General features: G+C 40.2%; 1 protein-coding gene across 2 annotated transcripts; it reads left to right on the top strand.

Moving 5' to 3' along the window:
* Nucleotides 1–437: 437 nt before the first annotated feature.
* Fam228b (family with sequence similarity 228 member B) lies at nt 438–16,677 on the top strand. 2 transcript variants are annotated; one of them, XM_048353329.1, is made up of 8 exons: nt 438–647; nt 8,266–8,457; nt 8,980–9,060; nt 10,279–10,366; nt 10,461–10,617; nt 12,982–13,089; nt 14,011–14,131; nt 16,422–16,677. In XM_048353329.1, exons 1-8 carry the CDS (start codon nt 549–551, stop codon nt 16,449–16,451), a joined length of 876 nt encoding a protein of 291 aa, XP_048209286.1. In that variant the 5' UTR covers nt 438–548; the 3' UTR covers nt 16,452–16,677. The 2 variants fall into 2 exon arrangements, with proteins under 2 accessions (XP_048209286.1, XP_048209285.1); XM_048353328.1 differs by having other exon boundaries at nt 14,011–14,168.
* The last annotated feature ends 11 nt before the right edge of the window (nt 16,678–16,688 follow it).

The following is a 16,688-nucleotide window of genomic DNA, read 5'->3' as shown; positions in this document are numbered from 1 at the left end:
CGAGGCCGCTCGCGGGAGGCCTGGTCCGCGGTGAGGGAGTGGGTGCTGCTGGTCCGCGTACCCGGAGCGGAGCGCAGAGCCTCCCGGCAGCCTCTCCTTCCCATGCCGGATTTGGATCTCTCAGAGCGTGAAGTCTTAGAATTCTTGCCCAAAGCTATGCCCTTCCTTCCTTAAGAGCTCAGGCTGTGCCTCAGTGGCCTGGAAGTTGCAGCTCCCGGTTCTTGGCGACTAGTGAGGAACGTGCTGCAAATGGCTGGGCTGATGACCGCACTGCCTTGTGGGCAGGGGTTTTGGGGGTTCCTTTAGAGAGAGAAGCAGGCCTGCCTGGAGGAGCAGGCTCTGAAGACAACAGGGGATCTCCCCCCCCCCCACACACGCCCTGAGATACCTCCTGTTAGGAAATCGAGTTTACTGCTAGCGCTCACATTTCGACCCGTGGTTATGAGTATTTATTAGTAAATGGAAGGCAAGATAAGATGGCCATGAATTTTCATTACTAAATAGACTACTTTTTAGTTTTTCTAGGGGCTCTGTTGCTTGTGATCACAATGAAAAATACAGACAATAGTGATCATGCATGTGGTACTCTTCCCAAGCTCAGGAGCTCAAAAGGATGGCTGGAACCTGAGCCACTTGACTTAATGAAGGTATAATTGATTAGTTGTATGACATTTTGAGTTTCTTACTTGGCTATTTGCAATGAAAAGTGGCTTGTGGTCTATTTAAATCTGTTTCAGTCTCTAATATCCTTTTACTTTACTATTTTGTATTTGCTTTTTACATTTTCTGGCTTCTTAAGATGGAATTATACATCACTTATGTGTATTTTTTTTGGAAGTAACAAAACTAAGATTCCCTTGAAGCTCTATTACTCAAATTTTGATAAGCTGCATTTCTTTTTTTTTTGGCCAGTCCTGGGCCTTGGACTCAGGGCCTGAGCACTGTCCCTGGCTTCTTCCCGCTCAAGGCTAGCACTCCGCCACTTGAGCCACAGCGCCGCTTCTGGCCGTTTTCTGTATATGTGGTGCTGGGGAATCGAACCTAGGGCCTCGTGTATCCGAGGCAGGCACTCTTGCCACTAGGCTATATCCCCAGCCCTCTTTTTTCTAACTTGCTTTATTAAGGTATAGTTGATATACAACAAATGTGCGCGCGCGCGCACACACACACTTTGCCAGCTGTGGGACTTGAACTCAGGGCTAGGCACTGTCCCTGAGCTTCTTATGCTCAGGGCTAGCACTCTACCTACCACTTTCACCTCAGTGCCAATTACCGCCTTTTCTGAGTAGTTTATTAGAGATGAGAATCTCACGGCCTTTCCTGCCTGGGCTGGCTTGGAACTGTGACCTTCAGATCATCTCAGCCTCCTAAGTAGCTAGGATTACAGGCATGAGCCACACTGGTGCCCAGCATCAATGTATATAAAGGGTACAATTTTATGAGTTTTGAAATCTCCACAAATTAAGATAATGAATATACATGACACTTCCAAAGATTCCTCCTCATGCTCCTGGGAATTAACTACCCTCACTTAGTGGAGCCACTTTACTGTCATTATGGTTTCCCTTGCCTCCCTCCCTCCTTTCCTGTTCCTTCCTTCCTCCCTCCCTCCCTCCCTCCCTTTCTTCCTGCCTTTCTTTTCCTTCCTTCCTTCCTTCCTTCCTTCCTTCCTTCCTTCCTTCCTTCCTTCCTTCCTTCCTTCCTTCCTTCCTTCCTTCCTTCCTTCCTCTCTCTCCTTTTCTCCCTTCCTCCTTTCCTCATTTTAGAACTTGGGTTCTGTTATATTCTCAAGAACATTGAGGTTTGGGCTGGGGATATGGCCTAGTGGCAAGAGAGCTTGCCTCGTATACTTGAGGCCCTGGCTTCAATTCTCCAGCACCACATATACAGAAAACGGCCAGAAGTGGCGCTGTGGCTCAAGTGGCAGAGTGCTAGCCTTGAGCAAAAGGAAGCCAGGGACAGTGCTCAGGCCCTGAGTCCAAGGCCCAGGACTGGCCAAAAAAAAAACCAAAAAAATAACAACAACAACAACATTGAGGTTTGGCTTTCCTTTAGATGACAGCACATAAAGTTACTGTTTAGTCCTTTTTAGCTTTAAGTAGGATTCATGAAGTCTCTCTTATGCATAGACAGTTCAAGTGTGTGCCAAAGATTTGGCTAGAGTTCATTTGCAGTATTGGCATTTGTTCTGATTTTCTTTTTTCATTATATTTTTCCCCTTCACTTCTTGTCTACAATGGTTGCTTTGAACTCTGTCTTCTAGGTCCTGAGCAAGAAAGACAGCATGTTTCTATTTGAGTTTGTTTTAATTGCCTCTTTGAGCCCGACCTATTGTTGAGCAAAAGTTGAAAGGTGAAAGAGAGAGAGAGAAAGAGGGAGAGAGAGAATAAAAGAGTGAGGAAGAAGGAGGAGGAAGGAAGGGAGAGAGGGAAGGCAGGTAGGCAAGTTCAACCAGTTCTTTTCTCTTTTTACAATGATTACTGCCCTCTAGTTCCTCTCAGTCTTTGGTCATTTTCCAATGTCCTTCAGATTATGGTTTTTCACATTTTAGTTGCCTATGGGGTAAGGCATCAGGAGAGATCATATGGACACAGAGTACAGCCAATAGAAAGTCTTTATTAGCCAGATGGCAGCTACACTGGGTCAGCGAGTCCCCAAATGCAGTCCTGAGTTATTTTTAGAGCTCCTTATATACCAAAAACTCACCTCATTATTTTTCTCAGGGGTGGAAAATCCCTAAGGGTTCTTTCCTGCTAGTGCAAGCCAAGCAAAAAGTACAGAAGCAAAACATAACGTTGAGCAAGGGCAGCATGACCTTTACTTGGGAATAAAAGCCAAAACATAGCCTTGAGCAGGGGTAGTGTAATTTTAAATCGGAAACCACAAGGAACTCATTCCCACGTTTGGGGGTGCAGTCCTATTCTAAAGATTCAGGGATACCCTATCACATTTTACCATCTACCATGTGGCCGAGATGGCGCCTGCTAGACCTGATCTCCCCACTTTAGTCTTGCATTCACTTTAGTTGAGGACAACAGGCTTTCTTAGGAAAAGGAACTCTGATTATAAAGAGGAGAGAACATGAATTTTGAGGACAAGTGGCCACAAGAGGATCACGAGTTTAAGGGAAGCCTGAACTATGTAGTGAGACCCTGCTATACGCATAAAAAGGAAATGGATTTTGAGTTGAGATACATTTGAGTGTAAGTGGTAATTCAGCTCGGAAGTTCAGGCTTCTAACTGATGTTTAACTTTCATGAGCTTTAACTTCCATGGGTGTTAATGGTGGAAGGATAGTTCATAGATTATGAGATTTTACTCATCTGTTCTGAAATAAGGATAGTAGAAGTGGACAGCTACTTCCATTGACAGTTAATTTGAGGGGCTGGGAATGTGGCTTAGTGGTAGAGTGCTTGCCTAGCATGCATGAAGCCCTGGGTTCGATTCCTCAGCACCACATACACAGAAAAAGCCAGAAGTGGTGCTGTGGCTCAAGTGGTAGAGTGCTAGTCTAGGGCAAAACAGAAGCTCAAGACACAGTGCTCAGGCCCTGATTCAAGCCCCAGGACTGGCAGAAACAAAAACAAACAACAACCAAACAAACAAAACCAAGACAGTTAATTTGAGAATATTTTTCTTAAGTTTTAATTTTTATGGTTCTGGGATTGAACCCATAGACTTGGATGTGCTAATCATGTGCTATACGACTGAGCTCTGTTCATATCCTTGAGAATGCTTCATTTTTATGTAATTATGAGAAGATTTCTTTCTTACTTTTTTTTTTTTTTTGCCAGTCCTGGGCCTTGGACTCAGGGCCTGAGCACAGCCCCTGGCTTCTTTTTGCTCAAGGCTAGCACTCTGCCACTTGAGCCACAGCGCCACTTCTGGCCATTTTCTGTATATGTGGTGCTGGGGAATCGAACCCTGGGCTTCATGTATACGAGGCAAGCACTCTTGCCACTAGGCCATATTCCCAGCCCTTATGAGAAGATTTCAAAGGTAATTTTATACTAGAAAGCATATTTTTATGGCAAATATTTAATTGTGCAGTATTTGTTATGAAAACGAGACAAATTGGTATGAACTGTTTCCTAAAGATTGTATTGGTTAAACATCTGAAAATATGGCTTGTAGATAAAAATTTTCATATCTAATATTTATTTGAGGGATGGGGATATAGCTCAGTGGTGGTTGGGTTTGATTCCCAGAATCACAAAAAGTTTTAAGGAATATAAGTAAATAATTAATTAATTAATAAAAAGGTGATAGTTCTACACTTTGCACTAATGATAAATGAAATTGTGTCTATTATATTTATGTCCCTATTGTCTAAAAAAAGGTTGTTTCAATTTTTTTTTTGGTGGGAGGGTGCCAGTCTTGGGCCTTGAACTCAGGGCCTGGGCTGTCCTGAGATTCTTTGATCAAGTGGAGCTACAGCTCCACTTCTAGCTATTTTTGTAGCTAATTGGAGATAAGAGTCTCAAGGACTTTCCTGCTCATACTGGCTTTGAAGATAGATCCTCAGGTGTCAGCCTTCTTAGAAAGTAGGATTACAGGCACCGGGCTGAGACTCTTACTTTTAATTAACCATTAAAGAGCTGGGAGTAGAGTTGTTGCTCAAGTAGTAGAGCATCAGCTTTGAGCAAAAAACTTAAGGGATAACACTAAGTTAAAGCCTTAGTGTACACACACACACACACACACACACACACACACACACACACACACATTAATATTGGAAAACCAGTTTGATCTACCTAGTTGAAAAGCTTCAGATAGAGACCTGCTTTTGTCTATTTTAACTCATAAAGGCAAAATGTTTTTTTTTTTTTTTTTTGGCCAGTCCTGGGCCTTGGACTCAGGGCCTGAGCACTGTCCCTGGCTTCTTCCCGCTCAAGGCTAGCACTCTGCCACTTGAGCCACAGCGCCGCTTCTGGCCGTTTTCTGTATATGTGGTGCTGGGGAATCGAACCTAGGGCCTCATGTATCCGAGGCAGGCACTCTTGCCACTAGGCTATATCCCCAGCCCCCAAAATGTTTTATCAGATGTGAAAAATGGATCTTCACAATGGATTGTAATGGCCACATGACTCTGGGTAAGCTTGTTCTGGAACTCAAAATGTCTGTGAACTAAGCAATATTTGCCTTAGAATGAGCTGTAACCAAAAGCACAAAGATGAAAATACTCTTAAAAAAAGTACTTGGTGATATGTTTTGAAGTAGAAAAATCAAATGTATAGAGAATTTAACAGGGTTATATCTGTCACATAAAACATAATAAGTCCAGATAATACTAATAATTGAATGTTTTCAGGATTTTTACTTTCAGAATTTAATTATGTTCTTTTAGATCTTAGCTAAAGAAGATACTAATGTAGCTACTTGATCAATATTATATATTATATAGTATATTATAATTATTATATAGAATGGCTACAGAGTGCATCTTCATTAATTTTTTTTCATTTTTTTCATTTTCAGTGTAGTGCACCCTAGAAAAATTATAGACACAAATAAAAAAATGCTTATTAGCACAAAGAGATCTCTCTTTTTCTTCTCTCTCTCACAAGAATGTTATTGTCCCCCAATTTTCTGTTGTCCTTTTTCTTCCCACGAGTCCTTTTTCAGCCTACGAATTTCTCACTTTATGTATTTTTTTCCTTTTGCCAATCCTGGGGCTTGAACTCAGGGCCTGAGCACTGTCCCTGGCCTCATTTTTGCTCAAGGCTAGCACTCTGCCACTTGAGCCACAGCGCCACTTCTGTGTTTTTCTGTTTATGTGGGCTGAGGAATCGAACCCCAAGCTTTATGCATGCTACGCATACAACTCTACCGCTAAGCCACATTCCAAGTCCATAAACTTTTTTTCTTATTTATTGTCAAAGTGATGTACAGAGAGGTTACAGTTTCATACGTTAGGCCTTGGGTACATTTCTTGTACTGTTTGTTACCTCCTCCCTCATTCCCCCCTTCCCTCTCCCTCCATGAGTTGTTCAGTTGGTTTACACCAAATGGTTTTGCAAGTATTGCTTTTGGAGTCATTTGTCTTTTTATCCTTTGTCTCTTGATTCTGCTATTCCCTTTCACTTTCTTAGTTCTAATACCAGTATATACGGTTTCCAGTGTACTCAGATAAGATACAGTGATAGTGCGGGTACAACTACAGGAAGGGGATCCAAGAGGATCATCAACAATAGAAGCTACGGTTTCACATGGCATATTGAAAGTAATTACAACAGTGATATAACACTTGTTTCCATTGCATGGAGTTCATTTCACTTAGCATTATCTTATGCATTCATAGGGGCATAGCTATTAAGCTCTTGTGATCCTCTGCTGTGACTAGCCTAAACCTGTGCTAATTATTACCTGTGAGGGAGACCATAGAGTCCATGTTTCTTTGGGTCTGGCTCACTTCACTTAGTATAATTTTTTCCAAGTCCTTCCATTTTCTTGCGAATGGGGCAATGCCATTCTTTCTGATACACAGCCCACAAATTTTTTTAAAAGTCATTAAAAAAAACCATTTTGAGCCAGGTACCTGTGGCTCACATCTGTAATCCTAGCTATTCAGAAGGCTGAGATCTGAGAATTTCGGTCCAAAGGCAGCCTGGGCAGGAAAGTCTGTAAGTTAACCACCAGAAGAATGGAAGTGGCACTGTGGCTCAAAGTGGTAGAGTGCTATCTTTGAGCTAAAAAGCTCAGGGACAGTTGCCCAGGCCCATAGTTCAAGCCCCGTGACTGACAAAACACACAACTTTTTGTCCATTATGGGAAAAAGCTGTACAATATAAAATTAGCCATTTTAAGAGTCACATTCAATGTTACTCATTACATTTGCAGTGTTGTGCAGCCAGCCCCACTATTTCCAAAATGTTTGTGTCACCCCAAACTGAAACTTTGGATTCATTAAGCAGTATTTCCTTTTCTTTCTCTCTTGGAAGCCCCTAGTAACCTGTGATCTATTTTCTATGAATTTTGATGGGTTTAGATAGATCATATTCTGAACATGCAGAACCCTACAATATTTATCTTTTTGCCTGGCTTATTTCACTTTGCCATAGTATTTTCAAAACTTGTCCATGTTCCAGCATATATAAGAACTCTTTCCTTCCTTCCTTTCTTCCTTCCTTCCTTCCTTCCTTCCTTCCTTTTTCTTTCCTTCTTTCCTGCCTTCCTTCCTCCCTCCCTTCTCTATTCATTTCTTTTATTTTTCTCTTCTCCTCTTCTCTTTTTTTCTTTGTGCTGGTACGAGGCTTGAACTCTGAACCAAGTTTCTGTCCTTTGGGTTTTTATTACTTAAGGCTGCTGCTCTATTACTAAGCCACAGATCCACTTTTGGCTTTTTGTTGGTTTATTGTAGATAAGAGCCTTCTGGATTGTCCTGCCCAGTCTGGCCTTGAGCTTTGGTCTTCAGATCTCAGTCTTGTGTATAACTAAGATTACAAGTGTGAACCAATGTTGCCCAGCTACTTTATTCTTTTTTATGACTGAGTAATATTCCATTGCACATGCATTTTGTTAATTTATTTATTTTTGGACACATGGATTGTTACTACCTTATGGTTATTGTAAGTGTGCCAATGAACACCCTAATGCACAAATAGCAATTTCTGTCCCTGTTTTTAATTCTTTTAGGTATATATCTAAACAGTTTAATTACATAGTAATTCTCTTTAATTTTTTGAGAACTACCAATCTCAGAATCTTTCTCTCTCTCCTCTCTTCTCCTCTCTCTCTCTCTCTCTCTCTCTCTCTCTCTCTCACTCAGGGGCTGGGCTCTGTCCCCAAGCTTCTTTTTTTGCTCAAGGCTAGCACTCTACCACTTGAGCCAGAGCTCCACTTCCGCCTTTTTCTGTTTTTGTGGTACTAAGGAATGGAACCCAGGGCTTCTTGCATGCTAGGCAAGCACTCTACCACTAAGCCACATTCCCACCCCATCAGAATCTTTTAAGTTACTAGACAATGGCTTTTTTTCCCCTCTCCTTTGTCTTCAGTTACAATATATACAATATTGCTATATTGTATTGTAAGTTTGTTTTTAAGCCTATCTCCCCAGGAAAAATCGGCATGTTATCTATAAATTACCTGTTTCTAACATATTCTTTGTCAAATAGTGGAAGCTAAATAAATGATCTAGTTAACAAATTGTTTTGTGGGTTTTTTTTTATGAGTTACAATGTAAACTTACGAAGCTTAAGTTTTAGGAAATTTTAGAACAAGATAATTTCAAGATGTTTCATTTGTCTTTTTAAACTTTTCTAGGACTTAGATAAGTGTTTACATCATTATGACTTCTTAAATAGAAGAAAAAAAGAGATGTTATATAAAAAATGGGTTGAGCAAGTGGCAGATCCTCTACAGAAGAAAATTATAGAAAAAGTTTGTTCATATAAGAAGAGTAAAAAAAGGAGACAACAGGAAATAGATAGTTTTTTGAAATATGTAAATAAAAAGGTAGGAAAAGCTCTTTGATACTTTTTCCAGTTGGTTTAAAAATTATAGTTGTTTGTTCACTTGCTGTTTAATCATCCAAACAGCCTCCTCTCTCCTCCTTTGGGTTTTGTTTATTTGTTCCGTTTTTGTTGCCAGTCCTGGGGCGTGGACTCAGGGCCTGAGCACTGTCCCTGGCTTCTTTTTGCTCAAAGCTGGTACTCTCCCTCTTGAGCCACAGCACCACTTCCGCCCTTTTTCTATATATGTGGTGCTAAGGAATTGAACCCAGGGTTTCATGTATAAGAGGCAAGCACTTAACCACAAGGCCATATTCCCAGCCACTCCTCCTTTGTGTATGTACAATCTATATTCTTCAGAGAGACTCTGTCTCTCTCTTTGGGCAGTACTGGAGTTTGAACTCAGGGCTTCATGTTTGTTATGCAGGTGTTCTACATGAATGGAATTGTGTGACTTTGAATCTGATCATGCTTAAAATTAATTGTACATTTCTTTCTTACATGTGATCTTATTTCTTTCTTTCAGGGAAGTGCATTTATAGAACATTATGATCCTAAAGAGTATGATCCTTTTTATATGAGTAAAAAGGATCCCAATTTTTTTAAGGTAGGCTAGGCTATATATTTTAGCTTTGATAATGTGTTTCTCATTGTTTTGAACATCCTTAGTATAGAATTACCCCTTACTGACTGAGTAATATAAATGCAAAAATGTTTTAAGACTACTTCTCAATCTTTATATCTTAGGAAGGAGCAAAATTCCCAAAGCAAATTAAATCTTTGTAAAATTTGAAAATATTGTTCAATGATAGGAAATGTTTAAAGTTTTCATAGGCTTTTAAATTTGTTACAAATTAATATATTTTATTATATATAAATGATTAAAGATTGATTTTCCAAATTAAAAGCCACATATAATTCTGTTCCCCAGAACTGCCTCAGTAACATTTTCTATATCCTATATATTATATATCTTCCTAGGCACATATGTATGTGTGTGTATAAATGTATATATTTACACACATTTTTATTTTAAAAGAATGAGATTATATCAGTTTATTTTCTAATGTGCTTCCTCTATACTTCAACAGGTTACTTCTCTGTTAATAAGTGTAAATATTAAACCTAAAACTTTACATGATTTTCTATTAATAATAGCAGAGTGCTTGAGCAAACATTAGGACTTTTCTTTGCACATGATAAGATAAGCATGTTTTCTTTTTCATGTATTTTATCTCCATTGCTGCTGTATAAGGTAGTTCTTCACAGGCGAGGCCAGTGAAACACAGAATGGTTGTCAGTCACCAGCTCTAAATAGCACATCATTAATGTGTCTATGATCTTCTACTATACCTTACCATCCCATAATTTTTTAACACAACCTAGGCAGCATATACATGTGCATGCGTGTGCATGCGTGCATGCACACACACACACACACACACACAATATTGCTTATTGTTCTGGAGACTGGGAAGTATAAGCTCAAGATGTCAGTAGATTTGCTGTCTGATGAGGGTCCTCAAATACATAGTACCTCCTGTATATCCTTACATGATAGAAAAGGTGAGCAAGAGAAATTGTGAAGAAGAATCCCACACTGAAACAAGAGCTAACTCTACCTTTTTGGTTAGAGTGCTTTCATCTCTTTTTAATGTGATATATATGTCAAATATACACACACACGCACACACACATATAATAGATACATACTGTGTAGATGATCTTGGTTCTTCAAGAGCACATAAGAGCTGCTTAGGAAAGATTCAGAATGTTTAATTCTCAAATCTGCAACCCAGTCCTCATATAAGTACTTCTCTTGCAGGTTATCATGCGACCATTCCGTGACCCTTTGAAAAAAGCACAGTATAATAATGATGATGAAAAAAGGACTCTTTTTCAGTGTGAAACTGGTATTTAGTTTCCAATTATTACGTGATTTCATAGCCCAAGAGGAATGGCAGTTTCATTTAAGTGTGCTAATTTAGATTACTAATTTTTCTGCAGGCAAAATATATACAATGAAAGAATTTAAAGAGATTGAAAAGACTCAACTGTATTCCAGATTGCCAAGTATTTCTAATTCAAGAGAGTTTATGACTCCAAACAAATGGCTTAAAGTGCCTACCATATACATAGAAAGTGAATTTTGTAAAAGGAGCAGGTAATGATGAGCAAAATAGGAATGATGAACCTTTTGGACTTTGAAAATTCTACCATACCCATTACTTTTGATTCTCTGAATTTTCTTTTTTTCTTAGCTACTGTCAAGATTTTTTTTCTGTCTTTCCATTAGCTAGACTCTGATGTGCCTATGTTTATTAATTTTCTTTCCATCTTAGGGTTCCTTGAGTTTGTGTGTATACATGTGTATATACCAGGGTGTGAACTAAGGATTTTTTTTTTTTTCCAGTACTAGGCTTTGGACTCAGGGCCTGAGCACTGTCCCTGGCTTCTTTTTGCTCAAGGCTAGCACTCTGCCACTTGAGCCACAGCGCCACTTCTGGCCATTTTCTATATATGTGGTGCTGGGGAATCGAACCCAGGGCTTCATGTATACAAGTCAAGCACTCTTGCCACTAGGCCATATCCCCACCCTGAACTAAGGATTTTTGCTCATGCTCTTGCTCAGCTTCCTTGTACCCCAATGATGTTCTACCACTTAAGCCCTGCTGGGGCTGGCTTCGAACTGTGATCCTCAGATCTCGGTCTCCTCAATAGCTAGGATTACAGGTATGAGCCACCAATGCCCAGCTCTTAGGTTTTTCTGCCCTGGCTGGCTTTGAGCCTCGATCCTCCAGGACTCAGCATCCTGAATAGCTAGGATTACAGGAATGAGCCATTGGTGCCTCCTGGCATGGCTGAGATTTCTGTCTCTGTGATTTTATGTCTTTCCTTATTTTGAAGATTTTCTAAAATGTATATTATAAATAATATTCATTACCTTGGGAAAGTCTATAACATTTTCACTTTAAATATTTAAAAAATTAATTTATTTATTGTCAAAGTGATGTACAGAAGGGTTAAAGTTTCGTATGTAAGGCAGTGAGTACATTTCTTTGTTTATTTGTTTTGTTTTTGTTGCCAGTCCTGGGGCGTGGACTCAGGGCCTGAGCACTGTCCCTGGCTTCTTTTTGCTCAAGGGTAGCACTCTACCTTTTGAGCCACAGCACCACTTCTGGCTTTTTTCTATATATGTGGTGCTGAGGAATCGAACCCAGGGCTTCATGTATACGAGGCAAGCACTTTACCACTAGGCCATATTCTCAGCCCAGTGAGTACATTTCTTATCAAACTTGTTACCTCCTCCTCCATTTTTCTCCCACCTTCCCCCCCTCATTAATTCCCTCCCCTCCCCCCTGAGTTATAGTACAGTTGGTTTACAGCATATTATCTTATAAGTATTGCTGTTGCATTGGTTCATCTTTTACACTTTGTCTCTCCATTTACCATCATTAAAATATGGAACCAACTCAGATGCCCCTCAGTAGATGAATGGACCAAGAAAATGTGGTACATATATACACAATGGAATTCTATGCTTCCATCAGGAAGAATGACATTGCCTCACTCATAAGGAAATGGAAAGACTTGGAAAAAAGCATACTAAGTGAAGTGAGCCAGGCTCAAAGAAACATAGATTCGACACGGCAGCATCAGCATAAACATCCTGAAAACCAGCTGCTTCAAAATAACAATAGTTGACTGCTAATCCACATATTAAACCATTTCCCCCTTGTATGAGTGCTAAGGAAAAAAAATAAATTATGCCCCCCCCCGCCCCCAAAAAGAAACATAGACTCTATGGTTTCCCTCATTGGTAATAATTAGTACATGTCTAGGATAGTCCTAGCAGAAGATCACAATAGTTCAATAGCTAGTACATATGAACACATAACTCCAAGTTATGGAACTAAGTGGCGCTGTGGCTTAAGTGGTAGAGCATATTACTTGACCATGAGTTATTTCATGTGAGGTTTTTTTTTTTTAATGTCTTATACTTTTTTATTGCATGCCAGACATTTTAGGTAGAAGAGTAGTATAGGCTATTTTTCTCCAGAAATAGACACACCTTTTCTTTTGTTACTTTTAAATATTCTCATCTGTCCCTTTCTTAAGAAAAGACTAAATTCCTATTCTAATTACTAATCTAGAATAACAATAATTATTCATTTAGTTACTATTTACTAGACACTGTTATAAGCTTTTTAGCATGTACTAACTTGTTTTATCTCTATAGAAACTTTATTTTGATTAGTCCTATCACAAAGATAACTTAAGAACCTTTGCTGTGTTAAATATTAAAACTTTAGTTTTTTCTTTTCTTTTTTGTGCCAGTATTAGGCCTTGAACTCAGGGCCTCACACTCATTTGGGTTTCTTGCTCAAGGCTGGTACTCTACCTACAGTGTCACACTGTACACCTATAGTGCAGCATTTTGCTGATTGTCAGTGTATAACAATAAGTTTTGCATAAATTCAAAGTAGTAGTATTTTCATATATTCTCACATATGTTTTCTGGTTAAAGGCTAAAAGTGAAAAGGAATTTTAATGAGAGCAGTTTTGATGTGAAGCCTGTGGCAAGAGCTTCTTATCTTCTGGAACCTCAGGAGGAAGAACAGGAAATTATTTACATGTAAGCCTGTTAACCCCAAACTGCTCAACTTTCATTTAAGATGATTGGCTCTGTTGCTGCCCCTGCTGTCCAAATTGTTGGGGTCAATGCTAAGACCTCTCCATGGTGGCTTGACTGACTGGCAGTTCCTGCCACTGTGTCTCAGTGAGGTGACAACTTTATTCAGGCTTTTCTGATTTTAAGAAACAAATTGCTTAGGAATAACAAGCACAAAAATGACTGAGGGTGACTGACACTTGTACTAAAGTTAAAAGATTAGATTGTGTGTGGGGGGGGAGAGTATCGGTACTGGGGGTTGAACTCAGCCTGAACACAGTTTGGGTACTGCCATTAGCTTTTTGTTTGTTTGTTTGTTTCAAGGCTGGAATTCTATTAATTGACCTATAACTCCACTTCCAGCTTTTTGCTGGTTGATTGGAGAAGTTTGGGTAAGATTTTTGGAATGATTAACATCTTAATCCTAATGTCTAATTAATCCTAGTATTGAAGAAAGGATTTTGTTTTTAAATACCTCTGTAGCAGAGTGTGATAGGAAGGAGGATAGGGCTTTGTTCAAGTCCCTAGGGCCACTAGAAGCTCACATCTATAAGCTTTCTCTGGAAAAAGGAGGAAGATTGGATTCCCTGCCATCAATGATGGAACTACCCCAGTGGTGGCAGCAGGAGTAGAAAATACAAGTTTGTCTTGTGTTTGACCACCCTACTCTCTAGACTGTCCCAGGGATGGTAAACTGGAAACTCTGAGGGCCTCATTCATTCAGCTCTTTGATTAATACCAGAGTGAGTAATTCTATTTGGTTTTTCCCCTCATAAAATATATAAATCCATATAGAACTTATTAACTTCAAATTTAATTGAAAAAAATTAAGTGCTACAGTTGAAAAGTTATGAGAATTCATTCTTTTCTGATTCTTCCCTATAGAAAGGAAGAGCCAACCTCTCTGGAAAAAGAACCTCTCTGTTATCATGAAGGAAAGAATGCAAGTTGCGAAGAGACTAACTGTGAAAGGCACTTTCCTTCCTTGAGCCCCCGCCAGGAGTGGGTGAGAGCTGGGGAAGTCCCACTTTGTAATATGCAAGGCCGCTAGATCTTTTTTTTCCAGTTCTGGGGCTTGAACTCAGGGCCTGAGCACTGTCCCTGGCTTCTTCTTGTTCAAGGCTAACACTCTACCACTTGAGACACACTGCCACTTCTGGCTTTTTCTGTTTATGTGGTGCTAAGGAATCAAACCCAGGGCTTCATGTATGCTAGGCAAGCACTCTACCACTAAACCACACTCCCAGCCCCTTGATGAATGTTTTTTTTAGAATAAAAATGGTTTGATTCCCCTTTTGAAAGTTCTTAATAGTGGTCTTCAACCCCCCTTGTAACATAGCTTCTGTTATCTAAGTTAAGACACTAAGATAAGTAACGTGCAGCTACATGTAGTTACATTTACGTTTCATTCAACTTCCCAGAGGAGCTGTGAAGTAGGCAAGTAGATTCAGCCTAGAAGATAGGGGAGAAAATGAGGTAGACAGGTGTATATGAGTCGATCTCAGATGCTGTTTGAAATCATGAGACCACCTGGGAGTGAAAGTCAAAGGAGGGCTGGGAATATGGCCTAGTGGCAAGAGCGCTTGCCTCCTACACATGAAGCTCTCGGTTCGATTCCCCAGCACCACATATATGGAAAACGGCCAGAAGGGGCGCTGTGGCTCAGGTGGCAGAGTGCTAGCCTTGAGCGGGAAGAAGCCAGGGATGGTGGCTCAGGCCCTGAGTCCAAGGCCCAGGACTGGCCAAAAAAAAGAAAGTCAAAGGAGAAGAGAACTGAGGACTATTTCTGAGGAACTCCCAAGCTTTAGAAGCTGGCATAAGGAGTCAGATTGAGCAAAGGTGTATGAAAGGAATGAGTGGCTGGTAGGGAAGTAGGAGCATATAGCATTGCAGAAGACCAGTGAAGAAGGTTTCAAAGAAGAGGGCACAATCAACCAAGTCACCGTGCTGCTGAGAGGGCAAGTCAAATAGGGACTGGGAATTACTCTCTGTATTTAGGAAGATTTACAAATAATATATGATTTTTTTTAATCAGAGAGGCTACTGTAGAATCATTGGAAAGAAAGCCTGATTAGGGTGGATTCAAAAGAGGATGAGTGGGGCTGGGAATATGGCCTAGTGGCAAGAGTGCTCACCTCGTATACATGAAGCCCTGGGTTCAGTTCCTCAGCACTACATATGTAGAAAACGGCCAGAAGTGGCACTGTGGCTCAAGTGGCAGGGTGCTAGCCTTGAGCAAAAAGAAGCCAGGGACAGTGCTCAGGCCCTGAGTTCAAGGCCCAGGACTGGCCAAAAAAATAAATAAATAGGGACTGGGAATATGGCCTAGTGGCAAGAGTGCTTGCCTCATATACATGAAGCCCTGGGTTCGATTTCTCAGCACCACATATATAGAAAATGGCCAGAAGTGGCGCTGTGGCTCAAGTGGCAGAGTGCTAGCCTGAGCGAAAAGAAGCCAGGGACAGTGCTCAGGTCCTGAGTCCAAGCCCCAGGACTGGCAAAACAAAAAAACAAAAACAAAAATAAATAAATAAAAGAGGAGGGGTTGAAGGATGAGGATGTGAAGACAATGGGAATAAATATCCTTTTTGTGGAATTTTGTTATAAAGGAGTGGTATCTGGGGACAGTAGGGACACTAGAGCATTTTTATTAGATGCTAGATAGCACTTGGATGTTTCCTCATGGAAATGCATGAACAGAGAGAAATGCGATAGTACTGGAGAAAGGAAATAGTGGCAAGTGCAGTCTTTCAGTAGATGAAGAACAGGTCCATGGGGTTCATGGCTCAAATGGAGGGCAGAACAACCTACCCCTTGTAGGAGGGAAGGCAGAGTGTATGGATATGGGAAGCTAGTTTGTCAGTTTTTTGAAGGAGGATCATTCACTTCCTCAGCAAAGTGAGAAAGACATTAGCTGGTACAGAGGTGGAAAATAGAGACTTAAGAGATTTGAAAGTAAAAATTTCCTAAGTCATAATCAACCTTGACATAAATTAATACTCCAAGATTATGGACACAAGAAAGCAAGATCATAGGTGGTCCGACAGATCATACCACACATTATTGATCTCTAGACATAACAAGGTTATGACCCTGAAACAAGATGTTTCTGAATCCAGAGGGAGGAAAGGCTGAGGTAGAAGATTCAGATATGACCCTGTGAGGTGAATCACTCAGGTCTGACAGGACCAGAAATCAGAAGGATCAGCTCAGCTTAGCTGGGGCACTAAGTCTGTTTTTGCAAACTGTCCATTCTCATCTCACTGTCAACGTTTCTCTTTTGTTACCTTCAAAAGGCAGTAGCAATCAAGGAACACTCATCCTGATTCTTCATCTGTGAAGGGGGTTCAGTGAAGGTTTCTTCATAACAAAGTTACCTGCCAGGACCCAGAAAAAGGTTCTGTCCTTATCTGCAATGAAAAATTTTAATTCAGTGCCTGAAACAATTGAGAAATGCCAGCCATGAATCGACAGTTGTTGTAAATATATTTTCCTCCCAAATTAAAAAAATGTTGCTAAAAGGCTCAATAAAAAATAATAGCAATCTTTGTTGAGTGCTTGAC

This window comes from Perognathus longimembris, chromosome 8 (assembly GCF_023159225.1).
Source record: "Perognathus longimembris pacificus isolate PPM17 chromosome 8, ASM2315922v1, whole genome shotgun sequence".
NCBI lineage: Eukaryota > Metazoa > Chordata > Mammalia > Rodentia > Heteromyidae > Perognathus > Perognathus longimembris.
The sequence above is the reverse complement of the archived record's forward strand: the minus strand, read 5'-3'. Positions and strand labels throughout refer to the sequence as shown.